Below are 23025 nucleotides of genomic sequence, written 5' to 3'. Positions count from 1 at the left end.
GAAACTGCCTTTTTAGCTTCTCAAAGAATATTTACAAGCCCCTTGCAACTGCCATCCCCAGGACTGTCTGCTGGTAACTGAAAAGGGCTTTGAGTCCTTCTCTGGATGGTCTGAGCTATAATTGAATGTTTCCTGTGGTTAAAAACCCAGCAAAGTTCCATGTGGCCCAGTCTCTTGGGACCTATGGAGGGCCTGGAGTCTGGTAACTTCTGAAGAATGAAAAACAAAACACTTTAAGTATTTCTGACAGGCAAGGGATTCATTTTCTTTATCTTTATTAGATTGCCCAGAAGGCAATAATTGGTCCTTGACAAACAGCAACGTAAAGTACTAGCTGCAAAATTCCTCTGGCAAGAGTTAAGATGCTTCATTTGAATAGAGCAGAAAATCCTTAGGGGCCATTCTGGCTTCAAAGGCTCCAATATAGTTTGAACAGTGATGTCTGGATGGAAGACGGGTGGAGACTGTATTTGAAGTCATTTTTCTTTTCTTTCTTTCTTGCCAGGATGACAAGGATTTGGTGCATGAATTTGTGGTGGCTGAAGGCTTGACATGTTTGATCAAGGTGGGAGCTGAGGCTGATCAGAATTATCAGAACTACATTCTAAGAGGTAAGCCACACTAGACATGCGGCTGCCAGGCCTTTTCTGTGGAACTTACACACTGTGAGCCTTGTAAGGTACCTGGAGTCAAGGAAAGATACATGGTGGTAAAAGACAGCATCTTCATGAGATTTAGGGATTTCTAGTAATTACCTAGTGACAGCTAGTTTTACTCACTTTGACCTGGAGTCTCTTTTAGGCTAGTAAAAGATACAACTAACAGATTCTTACAGTCTTATCTGAAGAGGCAGGAATGCCTTAATTGGGCTCAGGTAGCATGTGCTACCTGAGAAGCCAATTGATTTCTTGGAGGAAAATATTTTCCCCACTTGGAATTATTACCTGGAACTTTCATCGAAGTGTTCATCCCTCATCTTCTCCTGTGTCTGAATAGGTCTGGGAACTTGCATGGAAAAGGATGATTCTCAATGTCATTGATTCTCTTTGCCATTCTTGTGAAAGCATTTTCAAGCATGGATTCCTGCTGTAGTTCAGATAGCCAATGGGTTTTCATAGTAGTAGTGATGTTTGTGCACTTGTGTTAATTTGATCCTGCCACAACAACAAAAAAACAACATCTCCTACACAGCTGTACACAAAAACTGGATAAGAACTGCAGGAATGATTGCTGCTATGAATAGTTTTGATCTACAGAAGGAGAGAATTCATGTAGTTCAATATTTCTGCTTTTCTAGTTGAAAAAGTTGGAGAAGTTGAGCCTTTTGCTTAATGAAGTTACTTTTTTTGAGTGTGGCAAGCAGAGACTCTGTCTAGGTCCTGGGGCCTGTCAACATGGGTCAGGATTTGCCTCTCAGTTTCTGTGTTATTACCCTACATACTGCATGTTGGTGTTCATATAAAACACCACAACTCCCTCCTTTTTATTTCCTTGGATGAAGGGAAATGTAAGAGATATGTGATTTAATCAGATGTCCCTGGTTAGAGCTGAATGAGTCAAAGAGGGAAAGCATTTCATCTGTCTTGTTTTGAGATGGTTCCTTATGTTCTGGGTGGTTATCCAGCACATCCTAACGGACTCTTCTGCACTCTTGGAAAGCCATACACGAGAAGACATAAAAAAGAAAACATAGGTCTCATGTCATACAATTTTCAGGTCAGTGTTGTTTTCATTAGTTTTGGTAAAATGCCATGTGTGTGAGGGTAGGTCTGCTCCTCGGCCTCTCATTGAGCTTGGTGGTGTATGCATGGCTATGTTTGTGAGGTGGGGCAGTAGCCTCCTTGGGTTATTTTCTATTTTTCCTCCAGCTTCTCACAGATCCTCATGGGTTGTCAGGAAGGATGCCTGACTGACAAGGTTAATGATTTGTGTCTCGCATACTATGTAAGCATTTACAGGGAAGCCATACTTTGGTATGTAGACAAATGTAGCACAGCCTTTGTCCTGCTGTTATATCCAGAGATGGCTCTTTCTGTATCCAAAGAGACAGGTTAGGCCTGGATTCCCATTCTCCCATTTCCATTTGTAATAGTCTAACTCCTTAAAGAGGGGAAACACCTAGAAAGAGGGAGGAAAACTTCCATTGGTTTATTTTTCTCATTCATCATATGAACATTCATAAGTTGAACTTCATGACAGGAAATATACCTAAAGTTGTCTCATTATGAATAGTCCAAACTGACATTATGTTTCTGATCATGCTTAAACTATGTATCATTTCAAATTTACCAAAAAAGTCATCCCTGACACAGAGAAAAAAATCTATAGAGGTAATATTATAACCATCCATAGGCTTCATTATCTCTTGGAACTTCATCTTGGAGCATTGATGTTCATTTTAATAGAGTAAGCATCTGTCTTCATCTATTTCAGTCTAGGGCATAGCTCTTTCAGCTCTGGTCAGCTCCCATTTATCAGAAAGGCAAGAATTTTCTCAATATCCCACCTCCCAGACTTCACATGGATTAGAGGTGGATTGCATAACCACCTATAGCAAGAGAGGTGAGCAAAGTTAATGGAAGAGGCAGCCAGGAAGAAAGCTAGCTTTGGGCCTGAGAGTGATCAGACCTAGCCATGTAATGGTTAGGACAAGAAAATGTGTAACTGAGAAAACCTCCCTAATGAGCAACAGTGAGTGTCTGTCAATGGCCTTCACATTGCTCACCAAGTTATTGTCCAGCTTCATGACCTTCAGTGGCTTATATCACATCTCAAATGGTAGACTGGTATGAACTGTGCTCACCAGCAACAGAAGGTGTGTTGACATAGAGAGTACACTCTGCCTTAGTGATTGTTAAATCTGTAGCTTTTGTGTTGCTCTGATACATGCTGTCAGAACAGAATGTTGATGGATCAGAGCACTGGCAACTACCTGCTGCTTCTCTATCCACACAGAAAATGTCAGAGCAAGGTAAGAAGACCTGGACTCATTTTCGACATGACAACTTGTACTTCTCATTGTTGCAACAGGTCCACCTGTATCCTTAAACGACTTGTTTTTCCCCATCTCCTCCACAAGTTATACTGACATCAAATATAGTGAAAGCAAGGGTTATACTGTGGGGGAGGGACATACAAAGCAACAAAGAGATAATCTTATAAATGCATTAGAAACAAATGCATGAAAGAAAAAAAACATTAAAATACATATCTAAGGGTTCATTTTCCTAACATCACATTATCTGACCTTTTCCTCTTGACTCATACATATACTAGATATTGCAAATAAGGGAAACCATGGGACCTATGTTTCTTTGGGCCTGGCTTACTTCACTTAATATATTTTTTTCCAAGTTTTTCCATTTCTTAACAATTGAGGCAATGTCATTCTTTCTGATGGAGGCATAGAATTCCATTGTGTATCTATACCACATTTTCTTGATCCACTCATCTACTGAGGGGCATCTGGGTTGGTTCCATATCTTAGCTATGGTAAGTAATGCTGCAATAAACATAGTTGTGCTGGTAGCTTTAGTGTGGTCTTGTTTGTAAACATTTGGGTAAATGCCCAAAAGTGGGATTGCTGGGTCATAGGGGAGCTCTATGTGAAGTCTTTTGAGGAACCTCCATACTACTTTCCAAAGTGGTTGAACAAGTTTACACTCCCACCAACAATGAAGTAAGGTTCCCTTCTGTCCACATCCCCTCCAGCATCTGTTGTTGTTAGAGTTCTTGATTTTTGCCATTCTAACTGGAGTGAGGTGGTATCTCAATGTTGTTTTGATTTGCATTTCTTTTATGGCTAGGGATGTTGAGCATTTCTTCATGTGTCTATTGGCCATTCTTCTTTCTTCTTCAGAGAAGTTTCTCTTTGGTGGGGGGGGGAAGGGAGAGGGGGGAGGATTGGGTGGGGGTGGGGGGGAGGCTGGGAAGGGATGTGAAGGGTAAACAAATAATAAATGTATGCATTATCCTGCCCATGTAATTGTAACCCCTCTGTACAGTCTGTTCACAAAAAAATAAAATTAAATTAAATTTAAAAAAAAGAAGAAGACCTGGACTGCAGGCAGCTCTTCCTAAGAAATCAGGAAGTTCTATGTTTCACTGCTATCACCAGGGCCGGGACTTCCTGTTTTGCTTTCCAATAATGTGTCCATTTACTGGTAACCAGAGGCTTTCTATGTGATCCCTGGAAAGTGAACAAGTCCTCACACCACTGCAAGGCATTCTGCTCTTCCACAGAGGGAGGTGTCTTTGTGTGCCTGCTCCCAGTCTGCTGAATCTCAGAAGAGTTGCAGTAACCAGGGCACTCTGCCCATTCATCAGCTTACTTTGATCTAACTGGCTGAAGCCTGTGCCAGGAAAAGTACCTTCTGGGGCACATAAATGACAGATTTCTTAGGGTGTGACTTTTTTGTTTTTATATAAGAAAACTATCACTTCCAAGTGCACATGTTGAGTCATTTCTCTGTGACTCTGACAAACTTCTCATGAAGGTTTTTCTGAAGTAGCGATCAGCTGCCAGCAGCCAGCAGACATTTGTAATGAAGAACAAGCTAGAATTGCCTCCCTTTGCCCAACCGTGTTTTAAATCTATTACCTTGAGTGAGTAGTTGGGGAGGCAAATGCACAGAAAGAGAGAGACAGAGACAGAGACAGAGAGAGACAGAGACAGAGACAGAAAACAATAGTGCAGAGGTTGATTGTTCGAGTCCTCTGGAGAAGTTTGCCCTCCACAGACAACCTCAGGAGCTCCACTTGGGGTGATCATGCATTGGACCCACAGCCCAAAGGCAGTAGCACACTAAGAAGCCAGCAACTGCCCACATCTGCTCTTAGAACCCTTTCAATTTTTCCTCATTTTTATCCTTAGCCCTCTGTCAGCTCTCATTTTTATTCTATGAAGGGTTAGGAATCCATCGCTTTCTGCTGAGCATGTATCTGTTGAGAGGTAAAGATAGATTTGAACTACAGAGCAGCCAAGTGTTCCCCACAAATGTGAGCAGGCTGCTGGGAAGAGCTCTTAACTGCACAACACGGAGAAATAATACCTATCTGACTTATTATTCTTGGATGCATATAGCTAATGATCTGAAGTTTTTCAGAGGACCCAGTATTTAATGTAAATCTACTGTGGAATTTTTTACCTCATGATTATTCTCGTAGAAGGAGGACCTAGTATATTCCTGGGAATGTGAACTTTCCTCAAACATTACCAAGTCCTAGCTACTGGCCATGGGCCCCATCAGTCCCTGGGGTTGACGTGATGAAACCAAGACCTAAACCTGCCCTGAAGCAGATGCCTGGCACCTTTTATGTGTTGTCTCACATGCGTCTTGTCTGTTTAGGAATTGTACATATATTGCATGCTTTGCGGGAGAGAAGAGAAGAACCAGCTGCCCTTCTTGGCTGTACCTTAAGAGACTCCGCCTCTTATAATGGGCTAGTTTCCCATGCAGAAATATGATTGGCCAGTTCACCCATAGCAAAATATCAAGTAATCCTAAGCACCTCAGTTATTATCAGAGTTATTTTAAAAGCTAGATAAGATCCTAAAACTTACTTAGCTCAACCCTTTCATGCTACAAGCAAAATTCAGCTACTCTGTTTGCTTTCACAGTGTTTTAAGGGTTGTCAACATTTAAAAATGGGAGATCTGATATTTAAAAAATGAGTACACCGGATGCTAGTGGCTCATGCCTGTAATCCTAGATAGCCAGAAGTTTGAGATTGGAGGATTAAGGGTTGAAGCCAGCTCAGACAGAGAAATCTGAGAGACTCTTATTTTCAACTAACCAGCAAAAGGTCATAAATGGAGATGTGGCTGGAGTGGTAGAGCACCAGCCTTGACTGAAAACTAAGGGTCAATATAGGGCACTGAATTCAAGCCCAGCACTGATGCACATATGAATATACACACACACACACACACACACACACACACACACACACACACACACACACACACACACACACACACACCTCTTAAGAGTATAAGCCTTTACATTTGCAGGGAAATGGATGGAGCTAGAAGGAATCATGTTGAGCGAGGTAAGCCAAGAACGAAGAGACAAACAGTACATGGTCTCCCTGATAAGTGGATGCTAAATCCAAAATGTTAAGGTGATATGACAAAACTAACAGGACTTAAGAAACAAAGAACTCCCACTCATCTGGTTGAACCACTACCAAATATCCCCATGCTGCTGATCACATATATGGTATATAACATGTGAGCACCATTATATATTACAGACTGTGATAGACAATTTGCTCCAGGAAAGTTAGAATGAACTTGTGACTTTAAATGAGCATCATTATTCCACAATACTGTGAATTTCCGGAAATTATGTAATCACTTAATCACAATCAAAAAAACAAAACAAAAAAAAGAACCTCGGGGAAGGGAGGGAGGGGATGGTAGTGGGAAAACAATGGAGGGGGTAACAATGTTCAAGAGGAAGTGTACTCATTACCTCACTCATGTAACTGTAACCCTCTGTATAGTATCTTTACACTAAAAAAATTTTAAAAAAGAGTATAAGCCTTTAAAAATCATTAGCAGGGGCTGGGAAGGTGACTCAGTGGTGGAGTGCTTGCCTCGCATGCATGAGGCCCTGGGTTCAATTCCTCAGCACCACATAAGCAGAAAAAGCTGGAAGTGGTGCTGTGGCTCAAGTGGTAGAGTGCTAGCCTTGAGCTGAATTGCTGATGGACAGCACCTAGGCCCAGAGTTCAAGCCCCACAACCAAAAAAAAAAAAAAAAAAAAATCAGAACCAGCATTAACCATATGGTACCACAGGAAAAACCCCTAAATGTCATGTCTTTTGGGGATTCCCTAATTGGAACCAGAGTTCATAGTCAATGAGATTTGCTGGCATCAACACCAATAGATACAGACATATCTTAACAGAGGAAGAGGTTTGATGTGAGAGGAGGCTGGCACACGGTCCAGTGGTATTTAAGTCCATGTTCTCCAAGCCTGAACAATGGGGAAGTCTATATTGCACATGTCAGAGTGGAGTTGATGAGCACAGGGAGGTCAGTGTACCAAAGAGTAAGGGGAACCAAACTGGCCCTAAAAAAGAGCAGAGGCTGGTTGCTGAGCTAAGTTAGATCCTCCCTGCATGATGATCAGATTCCTCTTCTGCTGGTCTCCTCCCTCCTGCTACAGGGCTCTCTGCTCTTGGTATAGATTTCAGGGATTAGCTTTGGTATTGAGGATGCAGCAGCCCATGTATCCTGGTGGTGTCATAACTCCCAGTGCCCCTGGGGTTGCTTGACAGCCCTCCCCTCCCCCCACGCTGAGTCAGCAGTGGGACTAGTCCTGATAGGGCATCATGACAGCTGGCACAGATTGGTAGCTCATATGATCAAATTGATCCTGCAGGTGTTTCTGCATCTATTCTAGTATGCTTAACATTCAAAAAATATTGTGAACATTTAAACATTAGATTTGATGTGGAAAATATGGATTTCTAGCTATTCTTGAAAATCTGAGTGCTTATGGCATTACTAGACCCTCATGGTTGCATAGTCATATTGATTTGGAGTTGGAAGAGGCTGCTCCCTTTACTTGGATTACAGACTCTACTATTCCCAATGTTTTACCTGTGGGGTTGGGGCTGTTACACACACACACACACACACACACACACACACACACACACACCACACACACACACACACACACACACATACACACACACACACACACACACACACACACGTGTTTTTTTCGTCTTGGGGCTTAAACTCAGGGTCTGGGCACTGTCCCTGAGCTTTTTTGCTCAAGGCTAGCACTCTACCACTTGAGCCACAGCTCCATTTCTGGCTATTCTGGTCATTAATTGGAGATAAGTCTCATGGACTTTACTGTCCACGCTAGCTTTGAACCATGAACTTCAGACCTTAGCCTCCTAGCTAGGATTACAGACATGAGCCACCAGTGCCTAGCTGTTCCTCTTACTTTTTATTGTCTCTTTCCTTCACAAGCATTTTAATTTAAAGTCTCTGATTAATGATATTATAATTTCTGCAGTGAGAATTGTGGTCATCTAGAGTAAAAGAACCACCTTATTATAGTTGGATATAATTTATGCTACCATTGCTATTATAAATTGATTTTCATGTACAACATGCCGGGTTTTTAATCTCCTTTCTCCAGCAAATTTCAAAATATCTAAAGCTTGTCACTTGATTGAGCTTTTTATCCACCAAGTTATCTTCTCATGGTGGCTTTGGACTGTTATTCTTCAGATCTCGGCCTCTTGAGTAGCTAGGATTACAGTTGTATGTCTCTGTGGCCCAGCTTAGATGCATCTTAAAGATTATCTTGCATTTTGTATAGAACTACATAAGTAAAAAAAACTACATTAAACAACCCTTGATATGCTATGTCATCAGGTCTCTGAATGCTTCAACTGAAATAATTATTCCTATCTGTCACAGCCAAAGCAATCTCTCCAGTTTAGTCTCTACCAGAAGTCTCCACCTATTTCCTTTTTTATTTATTTTTTATTGTCAAGGTGATATACAGAGGGGTTACAGTTACATAAGTAAGATAATAAGTAAATTTCTGATCAAATTTGTTACTCCTCCCTCCCTCATTTTTTTCCTGCTTTCCCTCCCCCCAGTCCTTCCCAGTTGTGCAGATCATTTTCAACATATTGTCTTGTGAGTATCGCTGTTGCATTGGTTCCCCCTTGTCCTTTGTCTCACATTCTGTTGTTCCCCTTCCCTTCCCTAATTCAGATAAAAATATATACAATACCAGGGTACCAGAATAAAATACAGTGACGATAGGGGATAAACCATAGAGCGAGTAACATACAAAAGAAACAAGAAATCACATAGTATATTAGAAACAACAACAACAACAAAGAAAAACCTTTTGTGTCCTTGTCTTGGAGTTCATTTCACTTAGCACCATCTTATATGGTCATATGGACATAGCTACTGTCTATTCTGCTCATCTGCTAAGATTTATACACCACATTTTCCTGATCCATTCATCTATTGAGGGACATCAAAGGCCATACTAAAGCTACCAGCACAACTGTGTTTATCACAGCATTATTCACCATCACTAAGATATGGAATCAACCCAGGTGCCCCTTAGTAGATGATTGGACTAAGAAAATATGATATATATGTATACACCTACTTTCTTTTATCTGCAATGAGAAGGAAGAAAGAATGTGGCCATTCGTATATAGAGTGTAGAATTTTCCACAACCCAGTCTTGCTGCTATACATTCATCAGGAATCTTTCCTCTTTATAAATACCAGCAATGTCTCTACCCCCCGCCTTCTTTCAAACTCAGTCAACTTTTCCAGAGGAACTGCTGGCACTGTATGCCTTGGAGAACAGTTTTCATTTTCTTGGCTGAGGCTTTATCTTACATGTGGTCTTCTTTGGTAGAGCTTTGACTTACAAGTCTAGCCTTATTATAGAATGGAATGATTGAAGAAACATTTATGCTATTTTCTTGGCTAGCATTTGCTGAAAGAAAGCAGTTGGTAGGTTCATAGGTTCCTGAATGTTGGAGTTTGGTGAACCAAGGTAGACTGGATCATCCTGCTAGCCCACTGTTGAAACCATGTCTTCCCCTGCCTGTGTTACTCTTTGGTGCCTCCAACCTGTGGGCTAGTCATGTCTGTGTATCTCCATCCCCAGTCTGCCATGTCTCATTCTGAGCCCAATATTATCACAGCCAGCGAGTTGTCTGGTAGCTCAGTCCATCATCTCAGCACAGAGTGCATCATGCCTCACCTTGAAGCCCTCCATCTTGAGGAGGAGATCCTATACTCTTTCTCCCTCTAAAATGAGACACCATCAAATTCAGCATTCTCAATGCTTTGTTTCATTTTCAAGTCCTCTAGTCTCTTTCTAGTTAAGCATTATACCTTTTGACCAGTTATGAGTTTTGACTTCAGACCAGTATTTGTTCCTTTTTTATTTATTGTGAGAATACCATACAGAGGAGTTACAATTACATGGGCAAGATAACAAGTACATTTCTTATCAAGCATTATTTGTTTCTTTAAACATCTTCTCCCAGATCTCCCTTTGGCTCATTTTGCCCCTTGTGGCATGGACTGACCTTTTGCATTGCTGTCTGCCTGCTCTTCTCAGGCCTTGGCATGGTCCTCCAGTGCCTTCTCTCATCCTCACAACAAGATCCTGGCCCCTTCTCTGGAGTAAGAGCTCACCTGGATCCTGTCTGATCATCTGTCCAGGTCACTGTAAACCACCATCTGTCAGGTCGGGACGGGTTCTGTTCTCTTCTGTAGCTTGTGAACTTCTTGATCATCCCCCTCTACCAACTCATACATTATCCTTTGTATTCTGCTCAGTCTCCTTGGTGGGGCTCAGATATTAGAATCTTCAGTAGACCTTGGTTGGCTCCTAGTATTTTGTTCTGGTCTTATCAAATTACCTCCCTAGTAATAAATTCTCACGTGTTACACACAGACCCTGAGCTAACTTCTTACACCACATTTGGCTACTTAAACATTTCCATCCTTGTTCTGTGATGCTGTGGATGCCAGGCCCAGTTCTGAAGTTCAGGAAAAAGAATGATTGAGGGAATAGATGAATGATAGAATGTCTTCAGGAAAGGGAAGACTCTTAAAGAAGCTTAGATTTGTACTGCTAAATTGAAGGATACAGAATTTGCTAATCAGAACCTTCAACAGATCTTGTCTCTGAAATACTCCAGCCCAATTTGATTTGTTTTTGTTATGCAGCAAACCAAGTGCCAAATGAGTGAATTTTCTATTTGATGATTTTGCTAGTTCAGTATACTGTTTTAAATGACATGATTTTTGTACATAAAAAACACACAAATATAGATAACCTGTTTTATATGAGGAGTTGTTTGCCTGCTTCTGAAACAGATGGAATATTAATTTCTTAGTGGTAGAACAGGATTGTACAGCCTTTGTAGCCCCATCACCTGCTGAGAATCTCATAGACATCCAACAGCTAGTTGACTAAACATTGACTAAATGACTGAGAAGAGAATAAGTAAGAGCTGTGTATACAACTTGGTGCTGGTTTTGTTCAGTGACTCAGATCTAAATCCATCTCCCACTTAAACCTTTGTGGGCTTACTGAGTGATTGTGGGTAAGTACAAACTTTGCACCAAGAACCATGAATGCACGAGTAAATGGCATGGAGTGGGGAAGCATTAGATATATGATAAAGAGTCATATGCGGTTTGGGGGATTTTCATTTTATTTGACTTCCAGTATCCTTATGATTTCTATATCCCTTGATTTTATTTACCCTACCCTCACCTATCCCCAGATCCTTAAAGCTGAACTTTCCAAATTACCCATACATTGGGTTGGCTCTACTCCCATCTGGTGCCAGGTCACATGGGGAAAGTGGTATTCCATGCCTTCTCAGAGTTATGTCTGCAATTGCTGGGGCCCATTGGCTACCCTGGAATGATGTGTTCTACTCTTTTCCTTCCCAGGAAATCCCCTCCTTGGAGCTAGGCTTGAGCCTACAAAGGTTTAAGCAAGAGATAGGTTTAGATGTATGTTTAGATGTTTAAGTAAGGGGTTCTTTTTGGAGAAAGGGGCAAAATAGTTGTTTTTAAAGATGGGTAGGAGCAGTGAGTAGATGTTCTCGGAGAGTGGTTTTTAACTGCAGACAAGCTCCCAGAACAGAGTTGGAAAATTAGTTTGCTTCTCTTGCCAACATAAACTGATCAGTGGTGCCTTGCTGGAGCAGTCTGTTGAGGATTCTGAAGCCACATCCAGCATCAGCAGGAAAGAGCGCCACAGCTGATTAGAGATGTCTGTCAGCAGCTCTCGAGGTGGGGAGGGAGGGCGGGCAGGAATATAGTATATGGTATTTGGTTATTTTACAGCACATAAGGCATTTTCAAAATGTTAGTTGAGTTGATTTCAAACAGGTGTGTGGCAAGTAAAGTTTTTTTTTTTTCCCCCAGTGGTAGAACACACCACTTTGCACTGGAAATACTCAGAGCAGAGAATATGTCTCCTATTAGAACTGCTAGACTCGGGTCAGGGGTTGTGGGATGCCCTTTCAGTAGGTCCCTTCTACCTGTAAGATTCTGTGATTCTAAGTCAATTATGAAAAGTAGAAGAGATGAAAGCAGAGATTCTTTTTACCTCTCCCTTTTCTTGAGCTGTCTCAAAAGCTGTAGACTCTCCAGATTATTACCAAGCATGTATTATACTGCCTTTGCCTTAAAGAAAGCTATCTGCTTATATAATTTCAAAGGACTAGAGGTCAGTATGGTCCCCCCTCCCCTTCTTTCTCCCCTTCCCCCTACCCCTTCCCCCTTCCCTCCCTCCCTCCCTCCCTCCCTTCCTTCCTTCCTTCCTTCCTTCCTTCCTTCCTTCCTTCCTTCCTTCCTTCCTTCCTTCTTTCTTTCCTTCCTTCCTTCCTATCTCTTTCTTCTTTCCTATCTCCCTTTCTTTCTCTCTTTCCTGGGACTTGAACTCAACCTTCCCAAGCCCTAAGTTCAAGTGCTCAAGTCTATTCCTTGATCCAAAGTTCCATGTCTGGTTCTTTTTTGATAGTTAATTGGAGATAAGAGTCCTGCAGACTTTCCTGCCCAGGCTGGCTTCAAACTGTAATCCTCAGATCTCAGCCTCCTGAGTAGCTAGGATTTCAGGCATGAGCCACCAGCAGCCACATAGCATGGTTTCTATATAGGAATTTATATCTATGTGGTAGGGCCAGAAGCACAGGAAACATTATCTTCTCCAGAGCCTGAGCACCAGAAGCTATTGGCCCTTGAAACAAGGCAAGACTGAGAGGTGGCTGGCTCCCATGAGGAAAGTGCCCACAGGCAAGGTTATTCTCACTTGGCTGCATTCCTGTCTGTCCTTGTATCTACCCATTCCCAACATGATCCAAGAATTTTTAGATTTCTCTTGCTGTCTTTCCCAAGCTTCTCATCTTAACTGGAAGGTTATATAAACATTGACCTCTCCTAAATCCTAGGTTTCATTATGTTAAAAAAAAATTGAGTGTGCCTTCCAATTTTTCTGTAGTTGGAGACCTCAATACAGATTGGCAGACTGGTTCTTTCATTCATTAGTGTCACTTGACTGTTTTAAATCAGTCTCAGTCTTTTTAGGGTTGAGTAATGGATTTGCACACTCACTCATGGCACTAAGTTCTAATGAAGATGAGCTTTGAATGTAATAAAGTGATGTAAGCACCTTGTGGTGGAGGTTCAAGATGGCCTAGGAGATTGCTCCCCTTTGCCCTACTGTGCACCCTTTAGCCCTTTCCCCTCAAGTACTAGACTTGTGAATGTGATGGCTGAGTAAGTCATATGAGTAACATGAGTAAGTCATATTACATGTCAAAAGTGAGAGGGCTTTGCAGGTGTAATTCAGGTACCAAAGCTGTTGATTAACTAAAAGGAGGATGATTATTTAAGATAAGGATGATCCTCAGCAGATGAATCTCCTTAAAAGACGATCCGGAAATCACATTATCTCATTGACCTTGAAGAACTAAGTTACCATGAATTCTACAGCTGCAAGGAAATGAATTCTGCCAACAACCACAGGAGCTTGGAAGAGGACCCCCAAGCCTCAGATGGGACCACAGCCCTGCAACCTAGGGATGTGACCTCACTGCATCCTTTCAGAGACCCTGAGCAGAGGGACTGGTAAATGCTGTGCCTAGACCCCTGCCCCATGGAAACTGAGTTGATACATGAGTGTTGTTTTAAGCTGCCATGTTTGTGGCAATTTGTTATACAGAATTAGGAAAGGAATTCAATTACATGTAAATAATCATGATTCAAAGTCATCGGGACCTGCTAAAATTGGTAGAGAATACTGTGCAACCTCAGAAGAAGCAGAGATCTTATGTGGGGGAAGAAGGGAAGGTTTCATGAGGGCAGCAATTTTCATTCTCTTCCTGGGCTTCATGCACAACCACATAACATTCATCTGAGGCTGCATTCCCCTCATTCCCTCTGCCTCTCCTTGCGCAATTCTCTCACGGAGATGAGGAGGGCCCTCTGCCACATGCAAATCATGGTGGCTTTTTGAGTCTCTAAACTGCTACTAACATCCATGACCATTCCATAAAGGACCCTTTGCCACAGACAAATGGTTCAAGGAGAGCATTTAAAATCTACTGTACCAGTGTCATGTGAGGACACGGCAACCATGTGAAGATTGGACAGACTGAGATTTGGGGTATGCTTGCCTGTGGAGAGAGGCACAGGAGCTGGAACAAGGCTTGTCCTACAGAGTTGGTTTTGCCTCATCTTTCTCTCTCCTATTCACTCATCCAGCACACACCCCATGCTGACAGCTGCTATAGAGACAGGAGGGCTCTGACGGAGGCCCTTGACCACAAGGAACTTGGCAATAGCTTAGGATAGGAGTCATTTAGTAAGGATGGATATACACAAGAACACTGGATTAAGTTAAGCTTGGGATGAAAATCCTGAAGTCATCCTTTTTTCCCCTCTTCTCAAATTTGCTTGTATCAGCATTATGCTTCCGAAGGTAGTCGATAAATTTTAAGTAGTCAGTCCTATATCATCCATTTTGAAGGCATAGGAAATGGCCTTTTAGGTGTTCTTTGCTTAGGCATTCAAGATGTTTGCTTTTGTAATTCAGGTTTTCTTTTCTTGGGGGAGCAGGGGGAATCAGCTTACTGTATCAAGTTTCAGGGAATTTCATAAATCATGCAACATTGTACTTGGGTCAAATATTCATTCTCCTATAGGCAGTAAACAGCCTAAAGATTCCTTGTCCTTACCAGACTTGAAAATAAAGGAAATGTAGAGTTTTGAGGTTTAGTTCTAAATTCCATGTGGATCACAAGAATATATAATCAGTTGAAGTTTCAGTGTGAAAGGTGTTTGTGCCCAATGAATTTCTATATGCTGTACATGGCCAGTTTCCTTCTGACCCTCTGTTTTGACAGGCAGTTATTCCATGGATCTGCATGAGAATATGTGGCTCAGCCAACAATGGCCCACTGCCCTTTCAGGACCTAGTAGGGAAGTCCTGGGTCATCAGTACTAACGTGTTCCCTGCATCCACACTCTATGGAGCCATACCTGAAGCTAGTATCAATTTGTGAGCCAGATTGCTGCCATTACATTCATTAAGCCAAAGAAGAGAGGCTTACATCATCAAAAACTGCCTTTTTTCATATATATATATGTATATATATATATATATATATATATATATATATATATAGTAAAAATACTGTGCAGAGGGGTTACAGTTACATGAGTAGGGTAATGAGTACATTTAAACTGCCTTTTTGAAGTGAGGTTTTCTAATGATTCACTAAGACATAATCCTGATTTCTTATAAAAGAACCTTAAAGGTTTCCTAAGTACCTTTTGAGTGTCCTCTGTCAGAGCGAGGAGAGATGGTGGCAGTACAACCTGTCATCGAACCTAAGAAGCTTCTCCAATCAAGCAACTAGTTCTTCTTCCTGTCTTTGCAGCCTTGAGTTGGAAGCTGGCGCTGCATTGGGTGCAGGGCGCTGAAGGGAGCAATGGTTTTGTGCTATATCTTCCCCAGCTGGCTGATGGCTGGGGTGGTGGGCATAGAGGAGCTTCCAAGCCCCCTATTCCCCTTCTGTCTACCCCACCCACCATCCCTGGTTTCCTAGACATAGACAGTGTAGAGTATAAGGTGGCTCCTGTGAGTTCCCATCCTGAGTACAATTTGGCCATAGGATGTAGGCCAGCCATGGGGCATGTTTGTTAGCTGGGCATGTAGCAGTGAAAGGGAGAAGGTACTTATGCATGGTGTGTCAGGACAGCCTCCATGTCAGCTCTGTTTGGGTATGCAGAAGGCTGAGCCGCCCAGAAAGATCAGATCTGCCATGTGCATGATCTCTTTGCACTGTACATGCTGAGCCTTCTACTACCCTAGCTTACTGCAACGTATCTTTCTGCCCCTCCTGTCACCCTTCTCACGATGACTTTTCTGAGAACCTTTCCTAGGTGCTTTCTGTGTGTGACCTTCCAGCACATAGAGGGAACATTACTACTTTCCCCTGACAAGGTGGTATCCTTCTTGAAGACCACATTCTCAGACTTATTTGTATCCAGACCGTCTGTGCCCTGCTTTGAGTAGGCAGCTTCTTAGAAGGACCCTCCAGTCACAAAATCTCCTAGTGACTGCAGTCCAGGGGATGGGGGGGGGGGGGAAGAAACTTTTGGCCCAAGGACAAGAGTCTTAGACTCAAAATCTTAGAAGGAAAGAAACTTGCATGACACGAACAGGGTCCCACAGGGACAGTTGATGAGTCTTGATGTTTTGGCTTGTTCCATTTGGGCTGTCATACTATCTAATGAGAACCTGAAATGATGAGCCTGGGTCTTGGTATATGGAATAGTTTGCTGGGAACAGAATGCTCTGCCTCTCTGATCAGAGATCACTGGTTCTCAGGCATACAGTTGGCTTCTCTGTTACTCTGTATTTTTTTTCCCTTGTATAAAGGTCACAGAGATCCTGAGGTCAATTAAGGAATGGGCTTCTTCTCTTACCTTTGAGGTTACAAGTATCGTAACCAAGAGAATTCTGGGCTGGTGTCTTGTGTCTTCCTGGCTTTCCTCTTTAGCCTCAGCTAACACTGGAAATGCACCATGGCCCTCATTTGTCACTCATTTGTTCAGGGTTTCTCCAAAGCCTACATGCACTGCTAAATGCCCCTTGGCTTTCTTTGTTAATTAGACTTCTTACAGTAATAATAAAAAAAAAAGAGGACATGGCTGTTTTATTACATCATGCCTGGTAGATCTTGAGTCCTGAAAAATGGGCTTTAATTCACAGCTCCTGCCCTTTTAGACAGCTGACCCACCGAGTCTCACACCTGCTCTGTGCCAACGCGCTGTGCTGAATCCTGGTTTATCCTGGTTCAGATTGCTTCTTGACACTAACTCCCCCGAGGATGGATTGCTATTTGCTGGTGAGAATGCTACACATAGCAATGAGCCGCTCATGCTCTCGGGAGGGGATTCTGACCCCCAGGCAAACCATCCTTTGCTATAAAGGGAGTGTCTGGAGGGCAGATGGTAGCGTTCTCACTTGGAGTCTTATAAATAGATGTCGCAGTTGGCGATGCTCACGCTGGCTTTGAATGGTGCTTCGTTAGATTTAGTTAAGCAGCAGGGTGTCTGACTGTGGATATCTGAGAGGTGAGCATTTTTTGTGGGGCAGAGGGGCTTAAGTAAAAGTTCCTATCCAATTGATAGATTTGGGCACATGACCAGCTTGTTAGTGTTGCACAGTAAGGTGATGATCATGTTTCTTTCCACTATATTTGTGGTCAAGGTTTGGGGACCGTCTACCTTAGCCACTTTACAGTGCTAATGGAGAGCTCCTTCATTGAGTAAATTGTATTCCCCTCCTTTTCAATATGGAAAATTAAAGAGACATAGGGATTGGAGGATGTTTTACATATATATATATATATATATATATATATATATATATATATATATATATATATATATATAAATGTAAAGGGACTAAAGTGGCCTAAAACCTGAAGAGAACATGTGACATGGAAGGTCCCTATGGAGATCTGCAGCGTCAGAATCTATAAGTGATGTTCTTGAGAACCCCTGCTGCCCAAGAGAGGCTAAACTCCTAGGTGTGTGTGTTGGGGGGAGGGGGAGGCGGTGAAGGGAACTCTTGGTTCAGAATCATGAACAGGTGATATACTCAAGTTTAAAGGGAAAGACATCAATACTCTCCACCTGTTAGTATTATCTCTTCCAATCACGCTGTAATGAAAATTATTTTAAAATGTATTAGACTGAAAAAGGTGTTAGGAATAATAAAAATGAGTGCCAGTGAACCTTCTGCTCAGCTTAAACATTATCAGTATGTGGTTTTACCTTTCCTACAAGGACAAGAGTGCCTTTTTCCACCTTGCTTTTCCTTGCTTCGTGAATCTTTACAGGGCTATTATTCTACATGTTACTTGGTGGTGTTTTGGGATTTTTTTCCCCCCACTCTATGCCCACTATGGCAGAGGGTTCATCTGCTGATTTTAGTCAGGTGTCCTACTATCACTTAGAATAACACCGACTGTAAGAACTAGTTGAGTAGCAAGAGACCACAGTGCTATGGATTGGCTTTTAATGTCTCCCAAAGACCCATGTGCTAAAAGCGTGGCTCCCAGACACAGATCTGTTGGGAGCTATGTCAACTTTTCAAAGGTGGAGTCTAGGTTGGAGGAAGTTAGGCCATTAGGAGCGGGCCCTTCAAGGGGATACTGAGGACCCCAAGTCTCTGATTTTTCCTCCTGGCCACCATAAGATGAGCAACATTTTTCTGCCACACGTCCCCATTATGATGCATTGCCTTGCCATAGGTCCAAAGGCAGTAGGCCAACATGTCATGGATTGTGAGTCAAAATAAACCTTCTTTGAAGTTGATCATTTCAGGCATTTTGTTACAGTGATGGAAAGCTAGCTAACATATGTCACCTATGTCCCACGGTGAGATGTATGTGTACTGTGACCCTCATCTATTTTTGCTATTGGGTAGTATTGTATTTTGTGATTATTACAATTTATCAGTTCTCTGGTGCACATGTGGTTTGTGTCATTTTTGTAGTTGCACATAAATGCTGGTATGTACATTTTTGTTGGGCTTGCTTGTGTATCCCTATTAGTTTCTCTAAAATGCCCATAGGAGTGGAATTACTGGGTCAAGGGGGTTTCGTGATTATTCTTACTGGAATATACTATACATTTTCCAGCCTGAGTCATAACTGCTACTTGTGAACACAAGGGTCTTGTATTCATGGTGGGTTGATTCTCAAGAGTTGAGGTTTCTCTCCAAGTTTCTTTTTTCCCGTGGCACTTGTGGTAAGTAACAATGTGATTGAGATGACGGAAATATCAGGGTTTGAAGAGATTTTTTCCTTGGCCAATTTCCACTAGTCCTCAGGGGCCTTGCCTGTGGCCATAGTTGAACTGGTTCAGTGCCCAAGCCAGTGGTTGGCTTGGCTGAGAGTTAGAGCCTGGAGGTACCAGGTTGGCCTCTCTCAATTTATACATAGGGAGACTTCCACCCAGGTCCAACCTGGGTGCTTTCCATCTGCTACCAGAAGGAAAGCCCCACAATGGATTGTGCAGACAGCCACCATCCTCATCCTCAGTTGAACACTACTTATCCTTCCTGTTCACAGTCCACCCATGCTTGGAGGGTTCACTCTACAGGCTAATCATCTTTGCCGACTCTAGCTCCACAGTTTCTTCTTTGCTTTCTCTTTGAACGGTGACTCATTTCACCCCTCAGTCACTCCCATCCAAAACACTGTGGTGGTCGGGACCTTCCTCTGCCCCTGGGTTGCCCTTCCAGGGGAGGGGGAGGGTTCTGTGGTGAACCCATTCCTTTATCCCTCCCTCTCTCCTTCACTTCCTCCCTGAGTCCTGTGAAGCCCATTCCAGAAACTAGTAGGGACAGGAGGTCTCCATGTTACATTTGCAGATCTCCCATTAACTCAGGGGTTTCAAAGGAGCCTTTTTGATACACAGTTGCCTGAGATGTACTTTGGAAGCCACATCACCTCCCAGAACAGGTTATAATCTCGGTGAAATGGCTGTCTTTATGATTGACACTTGTCAGACTCTTGTTCCACCTCTCACACGGTCTACAGCCTTATACCCTCTCACTCAGAAAGCTTAAAGCAAGGGTGCTTTGCCCAGGGGCAGACTCCTCCTCAGGTCTTCTTGGGCATGCCACGGCATCTTCTGCCCTGCTGTGCAGCTATGCATTTCCTTATCCTCTTGCTAAATCTTGAATGTTCCTGCCGAGATATCTCATTTCCATCCATTCCTCTGTGCTGTGTCCCTCAAAGGTGCTGTCTGTTCTCTGTTCACATGCTTCTATAGAAGTCTCTCTGCCATACCACCTCTTGCCTGCTTGCCTGCCTTCCCCCTTCCTTCCTCCCTTCCTCCCTTTCTTCATTCCTCCCTTTATTCCTACCTTCCTTCCTCCCTCCCTCCCTCCTTCCCTCCCTCCCTCCCTCTCTCTCTCTTTCTTTCTTTCTTTCTTTCTTTCTTTCTTTCTTTCTTTCTTTCTTTCTTTCTTTCTTTCTTTCTTTCTTTCTTTCTCTCTTTCTCTCTTTCTCCTCTTTCTCTCTTTCTCTCTCTTCTCTCTTTCTCTCTTTCTCTCTTTCTTTCTTTCTTTCTTTCTTTCTTTCTTTCTTTCTTTCTTTCTTTCTTTCTTTCTTTCTCTCTCTTTCTTTCCCTCCCTCCCTACTTCCCTCCCTCCCTCCTTCCCTCCCTCCTTCCCTCCCTCCTTCCCTCCTTCCTTCCTTCCTTCTTTCCTTCCTTCCTTCCTTCCTCCCTCTCCTCTCCTCTGCTTTCCTTTCCTTTTCTTCCTTCCTTTTTCCTTTCTTCCTTTCTTCCTTCCTTCCTTTCTTTCTTCCTTTCTTCCTTCCTTCCTTCCTTCCTTCCTTCCTTCCTTCCTTCCTTCCTTCCTTCCTTCCTTCCTTCCCTTTCTTCCCTTTCTTTCTTTCTTTCTTTCTTTCTTTCTTTCTTTCTTTCTTTCCTTTCTTTCTTTCTTTCTTTCTTTCTTTCTTTCTTTCTTTCTTTCTTTCTTTCTTTCTTTCTTTCTTTCTTTCTTTCTTTCTTTCTTTCTTTCTTTCTTTCTTTCTTTCTTTCTTTCTTTCTTTCTTTCTTGTCCTGGGGCTTGAACTCATGGCCTGGGCACTGCCCCTGAGCTGCTTCTGCTCAAGGCTGGCACTCCACCACTTGAGCCACAGCGCCACTTCCGGCCACCTCTTGCTTTTCCTTGGAGGAAAACCAAAGCTGCTCTCATTCTCTCATTCCACAGTCATGCGCCTTAATGTTTATCCTCTGTGTTATTTAGGATATCAGGGAGGCGCTGAAAGGCCTTGAGTTCAAGGCTTTGAGTCCAGTAAAGTATTGCAGTGTTTCACAATAGATAACAGGATGGATACAGAGACATTGCTTGGGATTCGGCCTTTGGTTTTGGTCTGCACATTGGGAAATTTTAGAGCCTCTGCCCTCCTCTTCCTCCACTCTTCTCCTCCATTTCCAGACAAGAAAGGAAGAGAGCCACTTGCAGTGGCTTCAGCAGGCTCCCAGGGTGGGAACATCCTTAGTTACATCACCACCTTGGGAACACTGTTGCGGTCACAGGTACGAGCCAGCAGAGGGCGTCTCTGTGTTCTTGCCCAACCACCAGTGCTTCCATGCCTCTTGCTCCTGTTCCATTCTAGGTGGAGACTGGAAACCAAGGCTTTACCAGGAACTTCTGTGATTCATCTTAAAATCCTCCTGAACTTCCTTTGTATGAGGAATCAGGGTTTTTGGTATATTATTTCATGAATCCTGGAGTCTCTCTGAGACAGGAATGACACACTACTTTACAACTTTTATATACTATCCATGTTACCACTATCTTACATACATGTTATGAATATGTCACTTGAGGATTGCACCTAAATTCATTTGGAAGGAAAAGATAATCATTCCTCTGAGAAAGAATTACTTTGCTTTTTGGTAAAACTAAAAGTATGTAAGAGATAAATGTAGTTTCGCTGGGTCATTCAAGGCTCTCTCCCTAGTGCTCCCTATCACAATGGACTGCCTCACTACTCCAGTTGGACAGTTGGCTTGGTAATCTGCCCACAGTAGCTTTTCTGGAGGAAGGGCTTTGTTAAGCCTCATAGGACAGTGAGCTGTTGGTCCTCTGTATAGTATCCTGGGCCTGTGGGCTCTGTACTCGAGCCTATGGGTCCAGGCTAGGGTTCTAGAACAACCACTGTCCTTGCCCCACTCACCTTTCCAGGCACATCTTTTCAGAGGCTGGACTGCAGATCAAACATGAATGATGCATGCTTTCCATACAGGCCCCATTCTCCGTCATACCACTGTCCCTGTCTGAAGCTATCTAAGAGCTCTGCGTACTTAGGCTTCATCCTTCCACACTCTTAGTGCCCAAGAAAGATGTGTGTGTGTGTGTGGGGGGTGCTTTTGAAATTGAGAAAGGTCAGGTAGAGAGGAAGAAGAACATTGTACTTCAGAGTCAGGTGTGAGGTTCCATTGAGTTATTCACTGTAGAAAACTGAAGATGCTCTTTGGTTGCCTCATCTCACCCAACCCAGTGCCTTAGGCAGCTTAGCAATGAGGAGGGTATTTTGTGGAACCAGAAGTGGACAAGGATTCAGGTCAGGTGGGGTGATACAGGTGAACAGAGGGCAGGTCTCTGGCTTAAAGGAACTATGTGTTATGGAAGCTTCCCGGCAGAGCTCTATAGACATGGGGTTCATTCATGCATACTGTTTATTGAGAACCTGCAGAGTGCTGGGCATAGAAGCAAAGAGATGAAGTGAATCCCTATATTGTGTGGCCGGAGAGAGCATTGACGGTGTCACCATATGGTGGTTACTATTGTGGTAGTGGAATTCCGAGGGGTTATTGTGGGCTCTAAGCTGTCCAGCAAGGAGCAGAGCGGCAGAACAGAAAGAAGTGATACCTACTCAGGTCCCAGGACCTGTAGTTTTGGTAGGCAGGGGAACAAGGGGAGTGACAGTATGAAGGTGAGAGACAACATCATGTCTGTGAGACCTTTCCACTGCTGACGTGGATGGAGCCGGAACCATGAGGCTGGGACTAGACAGGGACAAGGCCCTATGGTGCCACATACTGGATGCCCCTGAGAGGAGCTTCAACTCTTGTTAAATCAGAACATGGACTTAAAGTATCCAAATGGGAAGGAGCCAAGGTCCGGGTTCGCATTTGGTTTGTGGGGAGCACCTTGAGCTGTGGAGCTAGGTGGAGGAAGGAAGGATCCAAAATCCTAGTGGTCGGATGAGGAGAGCAGTAGCTTCTAGAAAGAGAACTGAAAGAACCTCCCTCTGCAGGGGTTGGGTTTGAGGGACAGAGAGGTCTCAGTTTACTAGCCTATTTTCAATTGGATAAAAAGATACTTAGGGACTTCCCTAAGTTATGCAGCGTGGCCACTAGAGGGGACAGTTGGACGGTTG

At 43.0% G+C, this 23025-nt stretch overlaps 1 protein-coding gene across 7 annotated transcripts in view; it reads left to right on the top strand.

Annotated features, from left to right (window-relative positions):
* Fhod3 (formin homology 2 domain containing 3) overlaps positions 1–23025 on the top strand; it is a 430675-nt gene that overhangs the window by 189128 nt on the left and 218522 nt on the right. For all 7 annotated transcript variants that reach the window (XM_070029308.1, XM_070029306.1, XM_070029303.1 and 4 more), the window contains exon 5: positions 506–611. In XM_070029308.1, coding sequence (XP_069885409.1) covers positions 506–611 — 106 coding nt within the window. The remainder of the gene's footprint in view (positions 1–505; positions 612–23025) is intronic.

The sequence above is a fragment of the Dipodomys merriami genome, unplaced genomic scaffold (genome assembly GCF_024711535.1).
Source record: "Dipodomys merriami isolate MVZ:Mamm:240054 unplaced genomic scaffold, mDipMer1.0.p SCAF_2, whole genome shotgun sequence".
Classification (NCBI taxonomy): domain Eukaryota; kingdom Metazoa; phylum Chordata; class Mammalia; order Rodentia; family Heteromyidae; genus Dipodomys; species Dipodomys merriami.
This window is presented reverse-complemented; position numbering and strand designations above follow the sequence as displayed.